Source organism: Haemaphysalis longicornis, unplaced genomic scaffold (assembly GCF_048455015.1).
Source record: "Haemaphysalis longicornis isolate Haplotype H1 unplaced genomic scaffold, Haemaphysalis longicornis Haplotype H1 scaffold_12, whole genome shotgun sequence".
NCBI lineage: Eukaryota > Metazoa > Arthropoda > Arachnida > Ixodida > Ixodidae > Haemaphysalis > Haemaphysalis longicornis.
The window spans coordinates 53,448,534-53,459,744 of NW_027526225.1; the positions used below are offsets into that span (position 1 = coordinate 53,448,534).

The 11,211-nt window shown below is 53.6% G+C and overlaps 1 protein-coding gene across 1 annotated transcript in view; it reads left to right on the top strand.

Moving 5' to 3' along the window:
- Positions 1 to 9,325: 9,325 nt before the first annotated feature.
- Positions 9,326 to 11,211, top strand: part of Atg101 (autophagy-related protein 101) — a gene marked incomplete in the record, with an annotated part of 19,709 nt that continues 17,823 nt past the window's right edge. The window contains 2 exon segments of the mRNA XM_077693283.1: positions 9,326 to 9,525; positions 10,361 to 10,438. Of these exon segments, the coding sequence (XP_077549409.1) occupies positions 9,496 to 9,525; positions 10,361 to 10,438 (108 nt within the window).

Sequence of the window (11,211 nt, forward strand, 5' to 3'; positions counted from 1 at the left end):
CCCGCTTCGCCTCCATGCTGTAAACACTCCGGCCGCTCTCTGGCCTGCACCCGCTGCACAGTTCCGACCTCGATGCCTGGAAGAAAGGGAAAACGGATGCTTTGGGGACTTTGTCTATGGAGACGGACGCCAGTTGACAGTCGGGCCTCAACGTACGCCTCCACTCACGGGCGGTGTTGGCACCGCCAGTAGTAATCAGGGCCTCGCGAAACAGTCGTAGCAACAAGGTGGAGAAAACTGATGAATCAGTGCTGGTTAAACGCATCTTTGATCAGAAATCGTCACGTAACGTGGGCGTGTCCTACGACTGTCGTCAAACTTAACGGTCACTCCGCTTCTTGACTGCATGTGGAAGCGCCTCCTCTGCAGCCAGCCCGTACAACAAGACTGTTGAGTGGAAACGAACGCAGACGGGGCCAAGAAACACGGGGACGGCGCAACAAGAAGCATTGGCGCTTTGAGTGCTCATAAAGGCCGACCTCCATGCAGCGAAATGTAGGCGAAAAGGCGGCGAACGTCGCCCGGCGGCGGCCGCTCTGCCGCCGGCGTCGAAAATACGGCTGTTCGCCGGCGATCTACGCGAGCTAGATGTCGAACGCGCGGCGGCGAACGCGACCGGAAGCGGCAAACTGCATTTTGAGGCCGCAGCCAATCACAGCCTTGCACTTCCTTGTACTTCCTGTCCTGTCTTCCATCGACGGCGTTCGCCGCATCAGGTTGCATGGAGGTTGGGGTGGACGAAAACTGAGCGGCGCGTCAAACCGCGGCGTCCGCCGCGTCAAGTTCGCCGAGAAACTTCGCTGCATGGAGGTCGGCCTTAACGGGGAAACAACGTGATAACAGGCACGCTTAAGGACTTCAATACCCTGCCGCGTCTCTTCACCACGTGCGCACGTATGCCCACACTTACTTTGACGAGATGTGCGACAGGGCGACCGCAGGATGAAGGGCCTGAGGCTGTTGCCGCACCGACGTTCGAACGAGCTTGCACCTGGACGTAGCCCTCGTGCCGAATGCCGGTGTTGATGATGATGATAGTGTTCTTGGGACGATGCAGTTTGCATGTAGGGATGATGATGATCGCCATCCTCATTCAGTTGGGGTCGCTCCTTCGCTTTCACTACAGACAGCACCGCTCACACTCAGGGTGAGGGTGAGGGCAAAGCCAAAGGGGGCCGGTGCCCAAACTGACGAAGCCACTGACTCTGCCTCTTGCCAAGTAACGACTATCTATAATTCCCAGTCCAAAAAGACGACAGGAAAAAAAATCTGTAGTTTTGTCGTATTTTCGCGTGTTGTACTGTCGTCTTGTCGTAGTCTTCCGTGTCGGGACTCTGGTGTTCTCTCGTGATTCATTTTCCTGTCATGATTTTGATCGTCCGTCGTGCCGAATTCGTGTCTTGTCGTGATGCTGATGTTCCATCGGTAGTTGCACATGTTTTGATTGTTATTGCACACTGTGAAGAGTAGCGTAAATGCTGTAACTACAGGAATGTTTGTCGTTGAGAAAATTTACTTTTGCCGTTACGGCAGAAAGGTGTGTCGTAACAACAGATGGGTTTGTCGTAACAACAGGACTTCTGTTGTCACAACAAACTTTTCTGTCGTACGACAGGAATTCCTGTTAGGTTTTTGCGTCATTCCTGTGGTGATTTTAGACTGGGATTGGGCATCTCTATGCTTCAAACACGGGCGTTGTGAGGTAAAGAAAATCGGGGGCAGAAAAGAATTGCAGGTGCGGTCGGAGTGAGCGTGATGAAACGGAAACAGCAGCGCCGCAGGAGAATAGGCCGCTTCCGCACATCCGATACGAACCGTGAAGCTAGCGACGGGGGCGAACACGAGGCTTCTGGCGGTGGCGAACGCGCAGAACGAGATTCGGAGGCTGCTGTCCAGGCCCGGTGGTGGGCGCGGCCACAAAGTTCAACAGAATGTTCAACGGCGGGTCAGAAGAACGTGGGCTTTCGCCTTCACATTCTAAAAGAGTTGTAAGCTGCGAGCGCCCGCATGTGCCGCAATCCCTAGCTAATATCACTAGTCCCCCCTTCGGTGCCATTACGCCGACGCCGCTCCAGGCCCAAGCGAGGTCTGGGACACGCTGGCTCGTTCGTGCCTGTCTTGTCCCCGCCTCCGGCGTGGATTGCCGTGTTGCACGATATTCGAATAAACGGTTTCTTTTCATGAAGTAGCGTTCGACTCGCCATGCTAAGCCAACGCCCCAACCTTCACGCCCGGCCCTCACGACCACCCCATGAAATTTTATTTCTGTCCGAATCTACACAATAAGCTTACGCGGCTTGCTTGGTCTGCTACGACCAGGCATCTTGCAATATCCCGAAAAAACACAAACAAAAAACAATTGGAAGCTGTGGGGAAGTGCGCAGATACCCCGGCCAGCTAGTTACGGCAAACAGCAGCACCCCCAATATTAAACAAGTGTTCGACTACTCAGCGGCAGCGCCGGGAGAGACTCCAAAGGTAGGAGACGAGTAGGAGGGTATATAAGCCGGGTAGTGCAGGCAGTACGTAGAGGGGTGTGCATTAAATTTGAAATTACAATTTACCAGCGGTCATGGGCCTGGAGTGTCGCTGCTGGGCTACACGTGGGCACTAGCGAGGTAGACACTGCCAGTGCCGAATTAGGAAACTTTGGGGCCCGGGAGGGCGCTGCGATCGCCGAAGTGAGTGGACGTGTCTCACATCGGCTCAGCAATTGATGTTTCATTATGCAGTGCTAATTAGCCACAAAGGTCGTCCACCTATATCAGCGTGTTCGGAAAGTTAAGCGGCATCAGTGGATACCAAAATCACAACAGGCAAGTGAAAATTTGCGGACTTATTAGATTTTTTGTGTCAGTGCTGGACGACGCAGCGCTAAGCCTAACGAGCAACGACCAGACGGGCTGCCATGCTGGCAGCGAGTCTGGGCACGCCCGAGCGACCGTCATTACAGCAAGAGATGGAAACTTGCACTCAAGACCAGGGTTATGGAAAATATGTGCAAGTGGAGGGAGAGGAAATCCCACCGAAGATTTCAACGAAGAAGCAGGATGGAGAACCGGAGGCGAGCGATACGCCAGGCGTCGGCAGAAGAAGACGGGAACCACCAACGAAGGAGACGACAAACGCAAAACGGAAAAGCAGGCAATCAAAGCAGCGAGGATACCGGCGATGCCAAGGGAGGAAACCAAGATTGTAGCCCGACCACAAGGTGGAATACACTCGGCGATAAAGAGACTAGTTGACGTAATGGCCGCGTGGCAGCCGGGATCACCGAGGAGGCCGGAAAGGAAGACACGATGCGCATAAACGCGCAACAAAGCATCGTCGTCATCAGCACGCCGAAAGAAGAGAACGGAAGACGCTATGAAAGTGTTCAAGGCATCGTCCTCAGGGGAAACCCACTCGAGGTGAGTGCATATCGCGCGACCCCGCACGACAGAGTTTAAGGAGTGATTAGAGGCATCCCGCTCAGCGAAACGTCGAGAAACATAGACGCAAGAATCGTCAACGAACGGAACCTGCTAGTTCTGGGCGCTAAACGCATCGGAACGTCGACAACACTCATCGTAGCCTTCAGCGGAGGCAAGGTTCCCAAGAATCCCAACCTGACATAGTTGGGATTCTTGGGAACCTTGGGAAACGCCCTCATCAAATGTCAGCTACATCGCAAACAAGTAGACGTGTGCCAGGAGTCCGCGAGTCGGGGAGCGCCCGTGGAATGCGGCCGAAAAGCGCAGAAGCCTGGGTGTTCTCGTTCTCGTGGCTCGTCGTGCCTCGTGGACATGCGCCGCCTGCTGACGCTGGCACAGCGGCACATGATGATGATAGTGGGCGCATGCTTTGACGACGAAGAGGCCGCTACAATATAAATAAATAAATAAATAAATAAACAAATAAAAAATAAATAGAATGAGTGCGGGCCACGCGCACCCGGTGCGCAAGCAGCCACTAACGCCACGAGTGTGGAATTAAACGGGTCCCAGTTTTAGGTGCACGGCATAGCGTTCAGACGTGTCTCAGCTCGTCTCGCTGTCCCGTTCCCGACACGTACGTGCATACATACATACGTACATACATACATACATACATACATACATACATACATACATACATACATACATACATACATACGTACATACTTACGTACACGTATGTACATACGTACGTACGTGCATAGATACATACATACATATATCCATACATACGTACTGTAATGATTGCAGCGCCGATGGACCCCCGTCTTGACGATGACCCCCCTCCCTTCTCGTGGCCTTGCTGGGTCTCCCCATCCGGTGTCGGAATGTTGGGCGGCCTCCGCCGACGCCAGCGAGTCGCACCCTTGGTGGGGCCTCGCCGGCGGCTTTTGTGCGGCGTCGGGGGAGGCTTTCCTTTCATCTTGACCTTCGGGGACGGCCGGGGGGGAACGGAGGTCAAAACCCTTTTTGGCATGTGCGCTGCTGTGGGGGGGCGGCATTGCTCGCGCCCTGCGCGCACACGCTTCGACGAGTTTGTTCCGAGCTGCGGCCCAGAGCGGTCGCACCAAAGCTTGCTCCCGTGGCGGTTTTCTGGGCGCCAGATCCCCACGAAATTCTCGCCAACCGTGCGGCGGTTCGGCACACTTTTTGCCTCCGGGCCCCTACCAGGGATCGTGCCGCGATACCCCCTTGCGCGCTGCGGCGCCTTTTAATTTTAATCCAGTTTTTCTTGTCTTGTACTATGTTTCGTCGTCTCTTGTAAATACGTGTAAATAGACTTTTCTTCATCACCTACTGGCCTCGTCTCGTCATCGGGTCCTTCACCACCCTCCACGACGACACCAACAACCTTCGACAACGAACCAAACTTTACTGGCGCAGCCGACAGGATCGTGGACATCTTCGTCGCTTCAAGTGACGAACTCGTGAACGAAGTGTGACCCAGAGGCGACTTCGAGAGTAGAAGAGGAGAGAAGTCGACACCCCGAAGGGACAAAGACGAAACAGGGCGGCTGCGAGCCGCCTACGAGACAACGAATGGATTAGTTTTCCTGCCGGGGAAACTTCACTTCAGGACCTTCCGATCCCCGCGTGAGACGAGTGGGACTGACGTGTGTGGTGCAGCGGAGCGGCCGTGTCATCTACGGTGAGTGGTCCGTCTCTGCACCTTTAGTTTTTTTGAAGGGACATCCTCATTGCCGGGGCCCGCCATGGCTAGAGATTACGAACTTGAAGCCGAACGCGCAAAAACGCGAGAGCTTGAGCGGCTGGTAAGGTTGGCTGAAGCGGAATTCCTAGCGCGTCCGGGAAACGAGAACGTTGTGCGGCCGTGCTGCAGTTGCGGTCAGACAACACACTCGTCCGCTGACTGCCGCCGTTACCGCTATCTCGATCGCGAAGCCAGCCCACCCCCTCAGAGGGAACGGTGGGTTGAGGTAGCTGATTCCGAGGCAGGGGAAAGGCCGCGTCTGGTCACTGCGGCGGCGTCCGGGATCTCTAAAAGACGGCCATGCAAGGTGAGCAGCCGGCTGGTGGGGCTGAGGGTCCCCACTAAGCCGTTCAAGCTAAAGCTCGACAGAGTCAATGAAATTGCGGTGTTGAAAAGGATCTTCACCCCTGATCAGCTGACCGGGCCGGCGAAATCTGTCTCACTGGCTTCCCGTGAAGGCGCGATCGCGAGCCCCGCGGTTCTTCCCCCGTCGAGGGCTATTGTCGGCGGCACTTCGGCTGCCCAGCCAAGAGTAGCGGAGTCGACAGCTCAGGCCACGGGTCAGGCAGACATGCTCGCTGCGAAGGCATGCGCCGGGAAAGTGGTGGCGGGCTTGGTCAGCGATTGTGCGGGCAAGGCAAAGGAGCCAGGCAATACCGAGGCGTCTCCTCTGAGATCCACGGCGGTAGGAATAGAGGCGGTCGGTCAGACAGCCAACGCCGACTTGGGTGCTTCAAAACCTCTGCCGTATCGCGACCGGCCCTGCCCAAAGGGTTTGCTTGGGACAGACGCTGCCGCGGACGGCTGCGGTGGCAAAACTCCTGCAGGCACTGCGGCTGACGGCAGAGTACGGGGACAGGACGGTGGTGCCATGTCGAGAGACCCGGACTTGCACGCCATTCAGCTTCCGTCTGCTCAAACTTGTGCGCGAGCCCCGGCATACCCGCCGGTGCTCCCTTGCTTTGTCAAGCCATTGCACAGGAGAAAGAGAGGCTTGCGTCGTGCACCGGGAGACTTCTTTGGTCCCCCCAGGCGTAGACGAAGCTCAGCAGCGTCGAACATGGTTGACCGCCGCACTGCTCGGATATCCTTGCCGAATCATGCCCGAGCCTGCTCAAACAGGCTTCCGGTGGCAGTAGCTGCCTCGGACATTCGCGGTTGCAAAAAGACGGCAGGCACTGCGGCGGCGGTATGCAGTGGGTTTTATATGAGAACGAAGGTCGACAAAAGGGCAGCGGAAAACAACTTGGCATGCGCTGGAGGGGACGGTGTCAAACACGTGCATGAGTTGGGAAGCGTCTTACTTCGGCTCCTGGTCATGCGTGTGGCTCTGGCATTGTGGACTTCCCGCACGGGCTGCAGAGGCGGATCACCTGACGCCGCGGCGAAAGCCGAACATCGCGATTTGTGCAACATCCAGGTGAACTCTCACCTCGATGCTGCACCCGATTAATTCGAGTGCTACTGGCGGAAGGAAAAACTGTGGCGCACTGACTGAACTCTCATGAACGGTTTTTTTTCTTTCGCTGCTGTGGTTCTCTTTTTTTTTCCCCATAAGCATGCGGGGGCGATAGCGTTCACCTTGCGTTTTGTTTCATAGTTGCATTGTTCTTGTCCCTGCCGTTTTCCTTCTTTGCTCCCCTTGGTGCTCGTGAGCGAGTACACTTTTGTTGTGCCTTTGCCGTTGGGGTTATATTCAGCACGCGGTATTCTGCTGGTTTGCATGATGTTCCCCGGGAGTGTTATGCATTATTTGTTCCTTCCCTTTGTGTAGCAGTTCACTTTGTGCTTTGCTCGTATGCGCAAATTTTCCTTGACCGCAAATGCATACGGTCCTCAAGGGATATTCCTCGCGGAGTTTTTTTTTTGTTTGTTTGTTTGTTGTTTGTTGGGTTATCCGCGCTGTAATCACTTTGTTTTGGAGCCTGTAGAAGTCCAAGCAGTCCTGACACAGGCTTTTGATAGGGGAGCTGTAATGATTGCAGCGCCGATGGACCCCCGTCTTGACGATGACCCCCCTCCCTTCTCGTGGCCTTGCTTGGTCTCCCCATCCGGTGTCGGAATGTTGGGCGGCCTCCGCCGACGCCAGCGAGTCGCACCCTTGGTGGGGCCTCGCCGGCGGCTTTTGTGCGGCGTCGGGGGAGGCTTTCCTTTCATCTTGACCTTCGGGGACGGCCGGGGGGGAACGGAGGTCAAAACCCTTTTTGGCATGTGCGCTGCTGTGGGGGGGCGGCATTGCTCGCGCCCTGCGCGCACACGCTTCGACGAGTTTGTTCCGAGCTGCGGCCCAGAGTGGTCGCACCAAGACTTGCTCCCGTGGCGGTTTTCTGGGCGCCAGATCCCCACGAAATTCTCGCCAACCGTGCGGCGGTTCGGCACACTTTTTGCCTCCGGGCCCCTACCAGGGATCGTGCCGCGATACCCCCTTGCGCGCTGCGGCGCCTTTTAATTTTAATCCAGTTTTTCTTGTCTTGTACTATGTTTCGTCGTCTCTTGTAAATACGTGTAAATAGACTTTTCTTCATCACCTACTGGCCTCGTCTCGTCATCGGGTCCTTCACCACCCTCCACGACGACACCAACAACCTTCGACAACGAACCAAACTTTACTCGTACGTACGTACGTACGTACGAACATACATGCATACATCATCATATCACCAGCCTACCTAGCCTACTGCAGGACAAAGGCCTCTCCCATTAATCTGCAATTACCCCGGTCCTGTGCTAACTGCGACCAATTCATCCCCGCAAACTAAGATCTTGATCTCATCTGCCCATCTAACTTTCTGCCGCCCCCTGCCACGCTTGCCTTCTCTACTGATCCTCTGTTGCCGTTAATGACCAACGGTTATCTCGCCTTCGCATCACATGCCCTGCCCACGTCCTTTTCTTCTTCTTAATTTCTACTAATATGTCCTTCAAATGTGTACTACGAAAAGGAGAGTGCAAATGCTTGCGAGGAACCTAGGGCCCAATGGCAATGAGTGTAAAGTGACATTTGAAGAAACCGCGGCTACTCGAAGCGAACTGGGCGCGAAAGGGGAGATGACTGAAGCGAGCCATCTTCATAACGATCTCGAGGTTCGATTCCGACCACTCGAAGTGTTTTTTTCTCGAGGCGTCATTGCTAATTGTCATCACCGTGGTTTTGTTGACTGTCCTACAGTGCGTTTTGGCGCGACATTAAACGCCATCAGTAAGGCATATAGAAAGCTCCACTTTAAGAATAGGAAGAATCTCAGCTAGTTGGATCATAGTTGATTAATTGAATACTGGTCAGGCTAAATTTAACTGAGGACAGACAAGCACAGTGTATTCTAGGCACTATACACAAACTCAAGCACAGGCTTGTGCTTTGTCTTTCATCGTCTTTGTCTGTGTCCTCAGTTAAATTTAGGCTGACCAGTATTTACTCCACTTTAAACCTCATTACACTGACGGATGAAAATTTTGGCGTTTCGGTTAACCAGGAGAAAATGGCAGCTGCTCCCAGCTGAGAAGCTGGGACCAGCTGGGACCATGGCCAGCTGGGAATTTAACCATAAACCAGCTTGGACCAGCTACCATTTTCTCTTGGGTAAAGACTGCTGTCCTTAAAACGGTGCGTAGGCCTGGGACATATCTGCGTCGCAGCCTGCGTGTTACATTCGTCTTATCTAGCGCAGATGACACCCCCGTAGATGACTTTCCTGCGCCAGCACATACTTCTAAATTGGCAATTTGATGAGTTTCTGCGTTGTAAAAGGTACTGCCTATTCACGAAAATCACCCTGGGGAAATATCGAGTTAAACCTTTACGCTCGTTTCGCAGCGACCGCTAAAGCAAATTAACGCGTGCAGGTTCAAACGCAACGCAAGCTGCGCGTCGACGTCACGGCAGAGGCGCACTGGCGCAAAACGAAACTAGATTTCGACCGGTTCAAGGAGAGCTACGACTTAGAAAAGAGAAAGAATTGTTCGGAATATGGCCTTATTGCCTGCTTTTAGATTACTCGGTTAGAACAGGGGCTCAGAGAACAGAGTTCCTCTATTAGGAACTCTATCAGAGGAACTCTATCAGAGAAGGATCACAAGCGACCTCTATTTGTTTCGAAAGCATCACGGCCTGGTGGAGCTGGTGGGAAGATGATGCTATCATCATCGTGGCTTTAAAAGGCAACAACACAGCAACAGCAGCACGGTGTGCTATTGCATTGTGGTGATGTGCGAGCGACACTCTTTGTGGTGATTGTGGACAGAATCGCCAAATCTGGGCCGAGTGCGACGCTGCAAGCTTTTCGGCAAATGTCGTGTTATGTCTGAGGCATGAATGCCAGATCCGAAGTGTTCGAGCTGGTAAGCAACAGCCCGCGTTCGAGCGGAGCGATCAGCTGTTCTCAGTGGGCTCTTTGTTTTTCGTTCGGGCTCTGGCCGCGGCGTATCGTCGCGTCGTCCCCCACCGCGCGTGGGCTTTTTTTTTCTGCGATCGCTGGTCCTGTGCGTTGTACTGTGTACTGACCTCGGAGGCGCGCTGCCCGATGTGCTTGTTCGACTCGCAAAGTTGCTTTTACTGAAGGATGCCGCTCGTCCAACTTGTCCCAGTTCTAACCGCCAAGTGCGAGATAAAAGATCGCGATCGCTTTTCGCGCAGGTTCGGTCGTTTGTTGGCCTTGTTACGTAGTAGTAGCAACACCGAAAAACGCACAAGGGACTTGGGTCTGCCTGTCTCTCGTATCTTGTGCGCTGTTTAACTATCCAATGAAATAATAGATACGGCGTTTCGTTAAAAGTCAATGCGCGAAGCGTGTGCCTGTTTTCGAAAAACGCGTTTGGCTTGCTGTGATCTGTTGCTGTAGAAAACAACGAGACGCTGTTTTGTGTAGGGGAAAAGTAAAAGTGGGAACGGTGGGTCCATGATGTAATACGGGCGGTTTAAAACGCAAAAGCTTAGCGTCACGCGAGAAGCGTTCCATCTTGAAGGGCGCGATAAAAACGTCAAACTAAAACGCGTTCGTGTGTCAGATTGCGCGACTGTGTCGCGCGTTGCAGTTTTCTAGGTGGTCTAAATTGGGCCGCAATACTCCTGTGCCGCGCGTTTCACAGCGCAGTGTAGGTTCGGGGCTCAAAATCCGAGTTCGAACTTCGAAGTGTGCCATCGCATGTGCTAACGTTGCTTGCTTGTTGCGTGCAGTTCCTGGAAGGCCGCCAGGTTCAAGAGGCAGTTCTGAGCCTCTTCCACACACTGCTGTTCCATCGCACTTTGGGCAAGGTAGGGTCAATGCGCTCCTTGAAAGATGCCATCTCGCGGTGCACATTTTTCACCGAGTTGGTTAAACGAGTCTGCATCAAGTAGTGAACAGGGCGCAGTAATGAAATTCATTTTGAAGCCATCAGTCTCCTGAGCTCACAAATCTGCTAATAACGTTTCTTCTAGCATAATGTGTGGAGAAGACAAGTGCAGGCAAAGCAAGTTATTTGTGAGTCTCTGTAAAGTTGTCTGGCTGTAGTAACTAGTGAATGAACCATGCAAAGAAAGCTCAGACATGTCTATTCAGAGGGAGCTTAGCAGAATCGGATTAGTAATGTACGTTTGCTGACATTAAGCTTGACCACATTTATGTGGGGTCCATTGTGCCCTCCTCTTTTTTTCTGTGGGGGTCCCTGTGTACACACCACAAGTCAGTTGGTGCAGGCTTTGAACATTCCGGTGGGGAGAAGTGTTGTGCTGGGCTTTGTGTTTCCGTTTCACCCAAAGTCGCTCTGCATCTCTCACTCACAGTTCCACTACAAGCGCGAGGGAAGCTACTCCGTGGGCACCGTCGGCTTCGAGGACATCTCGTGCGACTTTGTCGACTTCACCTACGTGAGTGGGGCTCCTGGCTTATGGACGCGTGGCTTGTGGAAAGGCGTACCAAACGTGGATCAGAGGAGGGACAGAACCATAGTGTCTGTGTTTCTGGTGTTCAACTGAACGGGTGCAAAGCTTGCCTCATGTTGCGTGTCCACTCAAAAGATGTGTGCTTGCATAATCAGGGCACATGT